The 13,083-nt window shown below is 37.4% G+C and overlaps 1 protein-coding gene across 1 annotated transcript in view; it reads right to left on the reverse strand.

Moving 5' to 3' along the window:
* Positions 1–13,083, reverse strand: part of SNRK (SNF related kinase) — a 30,501-nt gene continuing 17,418 nt past the window's right edge. Inside the window, exons 3-6 of the mRNA XM_009819548.2 lie at positions 12,630–12,771; positions 9,882–10,094; positions 8,654–8,788; positions 1–3,853 (exon numbers count right to left, since the gene is read on the reverse strand). Of these exons, the coding sequence (XP_009817850.1) occupies positions 2,635–3,853; positions 8,654–8,788; positions 9,882–10,094; positions 12,630–12,771 (1,709 nt within the window). The 3' untranslated portion in view covers positions 1–2,634. The remainder of the gene's footprint in view (positions 3,854–8,653; positions 8,789–9,881; positions 10,095–12,629; positions 12,772–13,083) is intronic.

Below are 13,083 nucleotides of genomic sequence, written 5' to 3' on the forward strand. Positions count from 1 at the left end.
GATACCACTTTTATTAACTGGATTTTCCATTTCTGTCGCACACCGTGAATGTTTATACAATGAAAAAGCCAAACATTGCTGGAAGCAATAAGATCAGCTGATACTTCTGTACCCTCTTAACACACACACACACACACACGGATTCTTTCTTGGTGAGAAATTTTTATATTTGTTCATTAATTCTGCTTATTTATACTGCTACTCTTAAAATTCTGTGTCAAGATTGTCACATCTTAAATACAGATTAAGTTGCTAGAGGTACATTATTTTTTTATATATATTTATATACACACATACAGAAAAATACAAGACTAATTGTTTTTCCACAATATTTAATTTATACACTACTGTAACTATATGCAACTTTTAAAGACACGTTAAGGGGTACAAGAAACTGTTTACTTGCTCTAAATAGTTTGGTCCAATATTATCTTAATGTAGTGGTTATTCTCGCCCTTCCTTTTACGTGACAACATAATACAACATACACCACATGCACAGTCATTCACCTATCAACAAATGGATAAAGGACACCACTCAGACTAACATCTGTACACCCAAAGGTTCAGCCAACCACACACAGCTGTAAGGCTGTAATACAACTATGCAGCATAAATGGTCAACACAGCTGTTCTAAAGTGAGCACCATATATACAGTTGTATATAAAAACATTGGAAACAAAATACACCTGGGGTTAGTTAAAAGGTGCCATTCCAAGGCTGTACATAGTATCAGGAAAGAGTATTTACAATACTTGGAAAAAAGCTGCAACAAATAAGTTTATTGCCAATGCCCTTTATAAACTTGTCTCCTACTTGGATGTTACGCTCACTGTCTGTGAACCACACATCTCATTTCTGGCCCTTGGTAAGATCCCTGCTCAAAAATTTCAAGCAAATATGTTCTATGGCTTCACCCACACATCTATGCTTGTAGCTTTTGATTTATAAATATCACACTGACTAAACTGCCACTAGAGTTGAAAACTTAAAGAAATAAAACACTTATCCTTTGCTTTGTTGAGAAAGCAGAATGTAAAATCACAGCTAGGCTAGCCAGTAAGAATACCCCATGCAATTCAGGCTCTCTTAGTAAAGTCTTTTACTAGTCAAGAAGAGCTGTCATGAGCTGTAGAAATTACAACCAAGCATAACGCCGTTCTTTGGTGCTCTGCTCACCCTGTGGTGGACATGAAATGCATTGTATTTGACCATTCTGCAAGTGTTAGAAGATGCTCAACAGTGTAAACTCCTCTCAGACATCCGATGTCTGCCCAGGGCGCTGCTACATAACACCACCAGTTTCACTAGCATTGCTTAGAAGACCCAGTGCACAGCATGAAAAAATAAAACATTCTTGCCCTCCCCAAAACTAGGAATCTGCAATATATTTTATTCTAGATAATAAAATCCCACAAAGTTAATTCATCTGGTCAAAAGTTACCATTTTGTACAGAAATACTCTAAATCAAGACTTTGCCATGGCAATGGGAAACCCAAGAGGAAGGCTAAGAGCTGTTAAGTAAATACTTTCCTATATGCTATTTTAAATTGACTTTATGAAAAAGCATGATTACTGAGAGAAAATAAGTTGTGTATGTGTGGGGAACAGCAGTATTTTAAGTTTTAAAAAAAGTAATAATGAGGAAAATGTAAATGACAATAACAATTTCAATTTTAATCCAATTACCTAAAGGTTTTCCATCCCTTATTGCCTTTTGAAATCTCAGGGAGGGGAGGAGAGGATAGGGGAGAAGATTTACAAGGTAAAAACGTAAAATATTTAAGTGTCATGATATACTAATAACAAAAGTAATTCATACAAATACTTTATTTTCAGTTAGCATGTAAAAATGCAGAAGTAGACTTAATAATTTACCTTTGTTATATTAAAAAAGAAGATTGTCTGCTTGTAATATTAACATATTTCTATGGGAGAAAGCTGCCTTACAAATCTACTTTTTTTTTTTTTAAAGAAAACTGCCTCTAGCAAAACAAGATCTTTTCAGTTTGATTTTTGAGCCACATCTTTATCCATATCATAGCTTAAGACAAATAGGTGTGGGTTTAAAATCATATTTCAAGATCACTAATTTTCAGTGCATCTTTGCTTTGTACAAGCCTTGGAACATCTGAAAGCTCCATGAAGAGTTTTCAGCATCAAAACATTATTGCTTTGGTTCTGTTTCAGACACATGGAAGTATGCCACATATCACATATTTTAGATATCACAGAAGGTCAGAACAAGAATTAACATTTCACAAGCAAACAAAAGCTTCTCTCTCTAGTTTAAGTGCAGAACATGAAACTTCTAAGTGCTCCATTTACATTAGGATCCAGATGTTCATTTTAATTTCATCCAGATCTTCCATAGTAAAATTATAAATGTAAAAATTACACAATAAAATATTCTGGTTTGTTGAAAAAGAAAAACGTATTGGCTAGCAGCATGCAAAGACCATGCATTGTCATACCATCAAGCAAACACAAAATTAAAGTGTAATAAATAACTGCTCAAAGCCCACTTAAAAATCTTAAGACAACAAAAGGGGGTCCGGTGACAAGGTGTTCACAGCTCTGAACAGGAAGAATGATGCTGTCAAGTAGATCGAGCTATTAAAGTCAGGTCATTGTCAAATGACGTGACAACAACTGGTTTGACTGGAGGTACACAGCAGCCCCTCCTTTGGGTTCCGCTGAATATTCACAGATATCGTCTTTTCACAGAGAGGTAGTTGTAGCACATTGTTTTTCAAGTTCCTGTTCTTTATCCGTTCCAATTCGTTTGCTGTGTCTGACATTTGGTCAGAAAAAAATTTTAGGTTGCCCAATGATGAAGCCTGGTTTGCGCTTCCGCTGGAACTTATACACATTTTCCATGTTGATTTCTCCTGTACTTTCACACTGGAAAAGGACAGATTGTTTTGAGGATCAATAATGTATTTAGTGCTGCCATGAATCTGTGAACCTAGGCAAAGGCTCATTAACTTCAGGCTTTCAACCAGTTCCCCTGCACTTCTAGACGATAACTGCATTGAGTTTCCAGATCCAGCACATCTCCGAGTGGACCCTGAAGTGGTGTTGGTGCTACCACTGGAGCTACCGGAGGGACTCCCCCCACCTTTGTTGTTATCACTCGGGCTCGTTTTGTCTACCCCTCCGTTTCCATTACTTGGTTTGCTTTGTCCACCACCATCTCCTTGGCTGCCAGGTGGTCCTTCACTGCTATCCCGTCTGTGCCAGGAGTAAGTAAACCCACTATCTTTGTCTAGGCGTCTCCTACTTTCCGAGTCGTCATCACTTGTTTCTGAGCTACTGCAACTAGAGCCCCGTCCCTGGCTTTTCCTCCTATGATAGCGTTTATGCACTGTGCTAGGTGAAGCAATATTCATTTTTAACCTGCTGAGCTTTGGGGGTAAGTTCTCATCCATGTCAAACTCATCATCTGACTCTCCCTCCTCAAAGATTTGATTGAGGACTGGTGCACTCTTTCTCGAAGTAAGACGATTTGTAACCGAAGGCTTACGGCGCAGAACAACTTGAGTAGAAAGAGAAATAGGTTTCTTATCTTCTTCATCCTCCTCTTCATCTTCTTCTACTCTGAACAAGCACTTCCGGCCACTTGTAGTGGGTTTTAAGCTCACCGAGGGGACTGCTGAAAGTGCCGGACCAGCTAACTCAGGGATATCTTCTTTCTTGGCTGAATCACCAAGGGCCTTGCTTCTGTGGCCGTTGAGAACATTCTCAGCCGTGCGAGCTGGTGACTGAGGAACAGTTGCATGGGAGAGAGGAGAAGCTGTCAGGTCATCCTCCAGATCTTGGGGTACATCGATTTTTGTTGGCCACGATTGCCTACACAAACAATTATAAAGGATAAAATAAAAGTTAGGTCATGGTGAGCACTGTAGAACATGTAAGAAAATTTAAGATCTGCACAAAAGAAGCACAAGTACTGCCACACAAATGGGCCTGCTGAGTGGCACGTTTGTAAATAACAGTACTGAGGAAAAGGAAACATTCTTAGAGAATGTGCATTCCTTTACGAATGCTGTTATTTGAGAAGATCATCATACATACAAAAGTATAGTTTAGAAATTATGTTGGTTACTGTCAAATGAAATCTTAAGATTTCACTGCTCTCAGAAAATGAATTAAGCAATAAAAAAACTTTAATCAATTGTGTCTCAAAGAAAATACTCTGCATTAGGTATAGAACCACCAGCACCTAGAGGAAGATATGAACTGATACAAGCACAACTTAAGTAAGATAATATTGCAAACCACTTTTAATCTGAAGCTTCTGTTATTTTTGCTCCAGTATTCTTAATATAAAAGTTAGGTTAAAATTAACATGAGTGAGACTGAAAAGCTGAGTCAGAAGAAACATTGTCTCATTTTCAGTAAGCCTCATTCAGTCCAAGCTCTAGTCTACAAAACCCCCTTTAATTTTAAACACACATGATCGAGATCATACATTTATTTGACCTTAGCTGAGCAACTGGAGTAATACAGCTGCATGAATTCTGGACCCAAGCTGCATAAGAATATGACATTTGAATAAACTGTAAATCAAAGTTCAAAATGTATGACTGTGTACTAGCATTAGCTCAAATCAAAATGAAAGTAACACTTGAGTGTACATCAGTTTTACAGTTAGCAGCTGATGTCTTATTGCCAGTATCTAAGCTAGTATCTAATGATTTGTATTTTACTTTAAATCCTGAAATATATTGTAATTTTCCCACAATGCACACATAATAAATTAGGAACGAAGACTGTCAGTCTTTCCTCTCTGTCTGTATTTTGAAAGCCTAATCCAGAAGACCAACACCTGCAGACCAACACCTTAACACTGAATAATTCTTGAATTGCTTCACTCGGCATAAGCCCCGCATTTCTTGTGGAGACCAAGAAATTTTTTCCTAACCTCTCAAAGTAAGAGTTATCTTTAAGTTAAAAAAGTTTGCCAATCGCTTGACTTTAGATAACTAAAATACTCCAGCATAGTGCATGAAAAGCTGTAGTAGACACCTCTTCACATACGGCTAGCATGTTACAAGACATTCCCAACCATTATCTCGGGTCTGCCAAAAGAAAGGGCTGCATGACCTTGTAGCCCAGCTTAGAAGCAAGGTGTAGGAGGAAAGCAGGAGAGGAAGCCGAGAATGTTTCACACTAGTGTGACTCCAGATAGCTGCTTGGACAGCCTGCATATGAAGACGGAAGGATCATACCAACTTCCTGATCTCTGCTGCGTTAAGAGGTCAAGCTGAAGAAACAAGGAAAGCTGAGACACCTCTTTGGTATTCTTATTCCAAACGTGTTCTTTTTCAGTGTTTGAAGTTAATGGAAGCACCTGCAGTAGGACTGCATTTGCTGAAGGCTCCCTCTGTAATGGCTGGGTAGACAAGGATCCTTAAGTGTGAGATGCCTGTCTACATGGGTAACAAGTGACAATTATCTTCCCAACCGTGTGAACTTTGAAGAAGAGTGGTGGCTTTATTAAAGCCACCATTAAACTCATCAAGCCTAACTGCAGACTTGGTTTTGAAGTGCTAGCTTCAGTTTTGCTTAACAAGCCAGTGATCCAAAAATCCATCAGGATCCTCTAACTGTAGGACCTGGATGCCAGCACACCCCTGTGAGCCTGTGTGCTCCGTTCCCTGGGAGAAGACGCACAGGCTCCTTCCTGTCTTGTTGGGCACTGGGAGCTGCTGGTGCCCTCCCACCAGTTTCCCTTCAGTGAGCAGCTCTGCCTGGAGGGAGGCCACACAGCCACAGCTCCAACCCAAGCTGCCCCGACAAGGAGTGGAGCCCTAGGCTGTGGTCCTCCTTGGTTTGACACTGGCATCCTCCCTTAGGCCCCAGCTGACTCCAGGAACACTGCGAACCACTGCCCTAGTTTTCTGATGACTTGTGCCATGCTGGGTATTTTAAACACAACTGTCAGTGATTAACAAATAGGACTTAAATAAATTAGAAACAGAACTACAAAAGTGACAGAAAATGAAGATCTAAACGTTTCAAGAATTTACCATGCTTTAAGAACAGACTGGTTTGTCAGCAAAAAAAGGAACAGAGTTCTGTGGCTGTCAAAAAAAGGTAAATATAGTATCTAACAATACTGTAGTTTCCAGGCAATAAACCTCCTCACTACAGTATGTTTATCTCTCATAGCAGTCCATGTTTGCCTCCCTTCCCTTCCCCCCATCCCCTTATTCCCAGTAGGCCTGAGGGGAGAGTGGTTCAGAGGGGAAGCTCTAGGTTGCAAGTACATGAAATTATTGGGGTTTTTTAGATCTTTTGAAGTCTTAAAATCTAAGTAATGCACTACTTTGTTTTCTTTTCCATGAGGTCATTCTAGATAAACACTTTGAATTTAGAACTATCATGAAGACAAGGAATAACTACCTGGGACCATTAAGGGCAAGAGTTTCTGAGTTTATGCAGATGTGCTTGTCACGAAAAGAAAATTCATAGTCATAAAGCAGGCTTCAACTAATCCATTCAACTTTACAAATTCATATCACAATTTAGATTCAATTAACTTGTTTGTTCCAGTTCCTCATATAACTGCAGCAGCTTTTCTACTGAAACAGTGACACTGATGCAGAGAAAAAAACAAAACCATTTAAAAGCAGACTTTCTAGTTTTAGAATTTTCATTTTAAGGTAAACTCAAAGATTTCCTGTAAAGTAATTTGTTTTATAACTAATCCTTAGTATTAGACACATCTGAAGCTCTGCTTGGATTTCTTTTTTAAGAGAAATTGACATAAGTGGATGATCCATTAAAAAGAGAACTGCAGAGTGAGAGTTCCAGCATTGCCCTTGAAGAGAGGTAAGCTCTGTAACACCAAGCTCTAGACCATTTAGGTTTCTATAAATTAAAACCCCTAGTTGCCTGCAGCAATAACTCTTCTAAAGCACTTGTAACCATGCAACGTAAGATAAAGTTTCCTACATAAGTGACCATTGAGTTAATGACCTTTTAAGTGCAGCAACAAACTTTCAGTCTACTCTAGTACACAACACAGGGTGCAGTCTCATCTGGAGGTGACAAAGATGTTGAGAACCACTGTAAGGTTCAGAGAGAAACAACTCGTTATTCAGCTAGATGGAACGGTATTTGGAAGAGACTCCGCTAAAAGCCACCAAAATCTCAGCCTAAATCCAAAGTAACAGCCAATGGAGATGATGTATCGTTAACCTATTTTCCAAAGTGCATGCCCGTAATTTATAAGAAGTGTCCATTTCTTCTAGATTGAACTTGAGGTAGTAGTACCATACTTTTATCAGTTAGGCCAAGGAAAATATGGATATGCACCAGAAGGACACCATAGCATTTATGTCCCTATTATCATTCCTATTAAATTATTTCGAATGTGACCTTGCATGAAAGTTACATAAGGAAACCTTTGAAATGAACAAGGCATTTTGTCCTTTTCTCTAAACCATACTGATAGATTAACAACACTGAAGGCAGGCAGCAACTCTAAACATCAGCACAAGCACTTAATATTCTCTCATTAAGAGATTAGCTACTATCAATTGTTATTATTGCTAATAACAGTTATCAATAATATTTTACCAAAACCTAAAAGGCAACTTTTGAAGAGATGAGAGGTTAGAGAACAAAAATTAAAGGAAATGCCTCAGCACAACCTCCATCTTCACATGAAAGATTGTCAAGATGGGCCAATAAAGATTTTTTTCAATACCAGCAGATCCCTAGTCATAGTCTAACACTTAACTCAGGAAATTAAAACCAAAATGGTTAAGAAAAATAATGTTCAAAACATGTATCCTCCAGTATCAATGTGCAGGTAGGAACTATACTATTTGACTTTTGTTTGGTTTCTTTGGTTTTTTTAAACCATATGCTGCTGTAACTGAAAATATGGGATGCTTTGGTAACTGGGTCCAGAGCAAATGGACTGGTTGACTGTGTCAATACCAAGTAGATGCCAGAACCCCACTTCCCCCTTTTGTTTTACTGTGTCACAAGCTGAAGCTTTTAAAATTTCAGGGTACCTTACTATAAGGTTTTTTTAATAATTTTTTGTCAAACTAAAAAAAAAATCAAACTATTGCAATATCTTTAAATGGGTGTTTACAGCAATTAATTCAACAGTTTTCCTTAGACAACAGACATATCAACTAACATTAAAAAGAACGTAACCTACAGATGTTTGCTCTAAGCTTGATTTAGGGGATGTTCGGCCCATTAAAAGTTAAAGCTAACAACTAAACCATAACATCAAATTCAGAGTGATTTCTCATTTATAACTAATTCCTCATCAACACGTTTATGGATTATGCAACTAAATTTTTTCTAGGGACATTACATACACAATTTGTGTGAGGAACTGAAGGTCGGTGAACATGTCCTTTCCTAGCAGGTGTGAAAACGTAAAACTTCAGATACAGACCTCAAATTGATTAGGCATTTCCTGAAAATGGTAGATTGAAAATATTATTGATAACTGATTTCTGAACAGCTTCTGAAGTGTCCACAGCGCTTTAAAGACATGTAAAATTTGCAACTAATAAGTATTTTACTCTTTTTAAGAAAGAAGTACTTGAGCAATTCAATAATATTCTCATTAAGCCAGGTTAAAAAAAGAAACTATTTAGATTCTTAAATTCTGACCTGAACTGAGCTTTGATGTTGCTAGGGCTTGCAGATCTGGTCTGAATTTCTTTCTCTTGTTTTTCTCGCAGAATCCTTTCAGCTAGTAAGAAGTAAGTAGCAGTGATGTGATTGTATTTGTTAGTTTCCAGTGCCCTAAGGAAAGTACAAAACATGAAATAAACCATACATAAGTGTTTTTTAGAAAACTGGACATGTATCTCACATACCTTGCTGTACTTCTCATAGCAGGAAGAGCGCCTGAAAACAAAACTGTGTATTTTTGATGTTTTGACAAGCATGTCTTGGTTTTATTAAAAATAAAGAGCCAACAAGTCTAGTAATTTCAACTATAGTTGGATGAGGATATCTTTAGAATATCATTCAAAAAATTAAGTCATTCTTCCTTCATTAAACGTTCTTTAAATTAGAAAATTGTATTTCATTAATGTGATGCACCAATGGTGGGCTTTCCCCCTGGCACATACAACCACAAAGTACTAATATATGTTTATGCAAGAACTGGAGGAAAAACCTTCATTATTTTAGGGCTGTCACATTTAGTTTACAGTAAAATTAATCTCATAAGCCAGTAAGCACCATTCAGACATTCCAGCAGAAAGGATGCCACTGTTACGCAGCTAAAAGCTTAAGAAGCAAGACTGCTGCTTCTTCTCCCCTCCCCCCAAATGGTAAGACAGTAACAGTTTTTCCAGCTTAAACACAAATAGAAAAAACAGTTTTAATTCCTCTTTCGATTTTAGGAGTATTTTAGAAATTTGGGGGTTTTAGAAAAAACTATGTAGCTTTCTAGCAAGCTCACTCAGTGACAATGACTACTTTGCATTATACAGATAAAAGAAATAGTATTTTAAATTAACAAAGATTCTGGTATACTGGAAACGTACTAAGGGAAAAACGCTAGAATTCTATTACCTCCAAATATGCATGGGATATGAAGCATAAGTAAAAGCACGGATTTCAAAGCAATTAAGTTTACTCAAGAAGGCAAACTACTGCAGGAATCGAACACTGTTCCAAGACATTTTCTTGAAGTTTTTCCTAAGGTTGCGTCTACTGAAATATTTCTCAACCTAGAATATCGATCACAGAGCAAAATTGTAATATTTTGTACATTAACTGAATGGCTTGATACTTAAACACTGAAGTACCCAGGTTCTCATGACATTCTTCAATCAAAAATGACAGATGCACAGAACAAACTGCATATAGAAAATGGAAAACTTACTCCACTATCGTATCTCGGTCTGCAATATCACCGAGAACCATGCGTTGTATTATACTGTTGTGTTCCTCCTCAGAAAGATTTTTATATGATACAAGAGGAATATTATACTTTGTTGCAGGAGATGGGTCAACTCCTTGGAGCCATGCATGGTTTTCAATCTCTTCCAAAGATGCCCTTCGCTTCGGGTCTCTCTGCAACATCCGTGTAATTAGACTGCAAATAAAAAATAAATCTAAACAAAATGCACTCACATGTTTAAAAAGCAGCCACTGTAAGAGCAACATTAGGAAGACATTTTCTGCTATCGGTTCACATAGATCTTTAGAAGTCTCTACTGTAAACAATGTGACAGGAAATTATTTATTCTCAAAGACATTCCAAATATTGCTGAACTGAAACAAACAATTTACTTACTAAAAACTATAAATACCATAAACGCTGCAGTTTTCATTTACTATGCTTAGATTGTTAACCTGATTTTTCTGGTTTGTTTGTTTTTAATAGGTCTTATACGGCAACTGTCATAGATGGCCTACAGGCTGGTCTGTAAAGTAATAGAAATATAATCTTGTGTTATTGCTGCTGTCAACAAGAATATGGAATAGCAAGATAATTAGAAATATTTTATTCTGAAATAGCTATCAGACATTTGATTCTTCAGTATCCCTGAAAGAACAGTGATCTGTTCTATCCGTAGAGAAAAAAACCAAACCACTATCTGAGATTAAGTGACAAACCTATTAATGGGTTGATACTGAGGGTTTACAAGTGCTGGAAAGGAAATGCATAAATTCCCCAAACAAACAGAGAAAGAAGACTTGATTAGCACAGCATATCTCTGCTCACTTACTACACGTGAAAAATTCTTGGGGGAGGTATTGTTGGCTCTGCACAACGAACAGAACACTCATATACAGTTTTTGTGCCAAAGTTTCAATGAAACTTTATTGCTCCAACATGTGGAATGAAAGTTCTGCGGTTCTCACATAATGCTTTTTATCGCACTAACTATACTACACCATGCAACTTCAAACTGCAAGGCCACACAAACCACAAACATAATCACAATTTTTTTTTTTTTTTTTTAGTGTGAGATGATATATGGAATTAAAAATGTAGGTTAGTTCAGACGTCTTAAAACTCTACTGTAAAAAAAAAAAGAATGTCACATATATACTTAGTAGATGTGGTCTCTGCCTTTACCAAAAGAAAAGGCAGGGTGAGACATGGGAGCCTTGATTTTCTTTGCTTTTGTTAATATTATGACAGAAAGGGAACAAACTGTAGACTTCATTTGACTTTTTTTAAACTACACCTGTAGTAAAAACACACAGATGTACCACATGTGCCTCCTGTTTTAAGCTTGCTTATGCATCCCAAGCCACCAAGAATGCTTTCACTCCAAGCAGGGAGTTTAAACATTCCCAGAGTCTTTTCCCTAAGAAAACCTAACCTATAGAGGACTTGAGTAACTGATCGTACATTGTTGATGCATTGTGTAGAGGAAGCAGATCTACTTGGGCCTTTAAGCAAATTAGCATTAGCCAATATATTAAACAAAAGGCTGCAAAAAATAAGTTTCCAGGCCTCAGCACAGCATGCAGCATCTCAAGAGATCTATTTGATGGAATTCACTGATAAGAGCTCTCTTTTAAACCTCTTCCTGTATGTAAAGCTCTTCAAGCTGTTGAGAGCACTGATAGCAGCTTTTCCATGTTACTGGAAATGCTAGACACTAATGACAAGACATGAAAACCAGCTATGGCATCATGCTATGCATTAGATTCCTGGACCACACAGATGATAGGTGAAGAGAGGAACGGTCATTATGACCAGAGCTGTAACAAATTTCCTTTTGTGTCAAACAACAGAAGCCTAGATGCTGCCGTAGTTTTTTGACTGGACCAAATGCATTTTTCAAACATTTATTAAGGCATCTGGACTTTCATGCTGAAAATGAAAAGATACTCTATTGCAGATTCAAGAACCCAGCCAAACATTGTAAAATAGTCTAAGTGATGCGACTGGGATATATATTAAAAGGACTGAAGAGGTCATTAACCGATAGGGAAATATGGGAAATACTGGAACATACAAAAAAAAGCTGCAGTGAACACTGCAGGAAAACAACGCATCAAAACGAGTCATGATTCCCAAGTGGCATATGGTATTTGCAGACAGAATATTTTTCTCCCTTGATTGCCTAGAATGTTGATTTGGAGTTGCAATTTCAGTAGGAGATGAGCAAAACTTGCTTTGATATCCTTGGGTTTTGACAACTTGTATTTTGAACCATTACCTTTGTAACCCCTGCCACAAAATACTCTCAGCAACACCTTGTAATTTGTCCAGCCAGAGTGGTGGCCAAAGCCAGTCAGTGGGGAGCTGCTTCTTCAGTCATTTATAAAATGCATGACAACTGAGACACATAAAAAGATACATTGTGTAAAATCAAAATTAAGTTTCACACATCACACAAGCATGGGGGGAAACCTATTGGCAAAAAAATATCATGGGATTAACCTTTAGCAAGAAAAGACACAAAGAATACAGAAATGCAATACTCATGCCCAAGAAACTACTCAATCAATGTGAAGAAGTACTAACAACTACACAAAAGCAGTAGGCATAATATCTTATTAAAAGCAAGGAATATTCCACACGCTGATAATACAGTATGGGGAACTCCCAAAGGTAATGAGAATCTACTTCTGTGAATGCTTCCAAGTTCTTTAGGACTCTACTTACTCTTTACATTCTTTGGACACATGAGGTGGCACTGTGTATTTGCAGTCCATTATCATAGTCAGAGTTTCACTGTCATTTGCTTCTTGAAATGGTGGTTGTCCACAAACCAACATGAAGAGGATGACCCCCAAACTCCATATATCTGTAAATATATAGTACAGATTTTAAAATAACTGTGAGGAAGCAGACAATTACCATCAAAACTGTGAAGTATTCTTGAGATGCATACTGGGGTTACTCCTGCACTCTTGATTATCAGTGTTACTTACGGAATTTGCAATTCCACTAAAGTACAAAATACACTAGTTCCATTGTTTGACAGCTTTTACAGTTTCAGAGGAAAAAAGTATCAGATTTCATGACTTCAAGGATGCATAACAGTTTCAGATGCATAACATCTTTGACAGCAAAGTGTTAGATAAAGCTGAAGATAATCTGGTCATTCAGAAGACAA

Source organism: Gavia stellata, chromosome 6 (assembly GCF_030936135.1).
Source record: "Gavia stellata isolate bGavSte3 chromosome 6, bGavSte3.hap2, whole genome shotgun sequence".
Classification (NCBI taxonomy): Eukaryota; Metazoa; Chordata; class Aves; order Gaviiformes; family Gaviidae; genus Gavia; species Gavia stellata.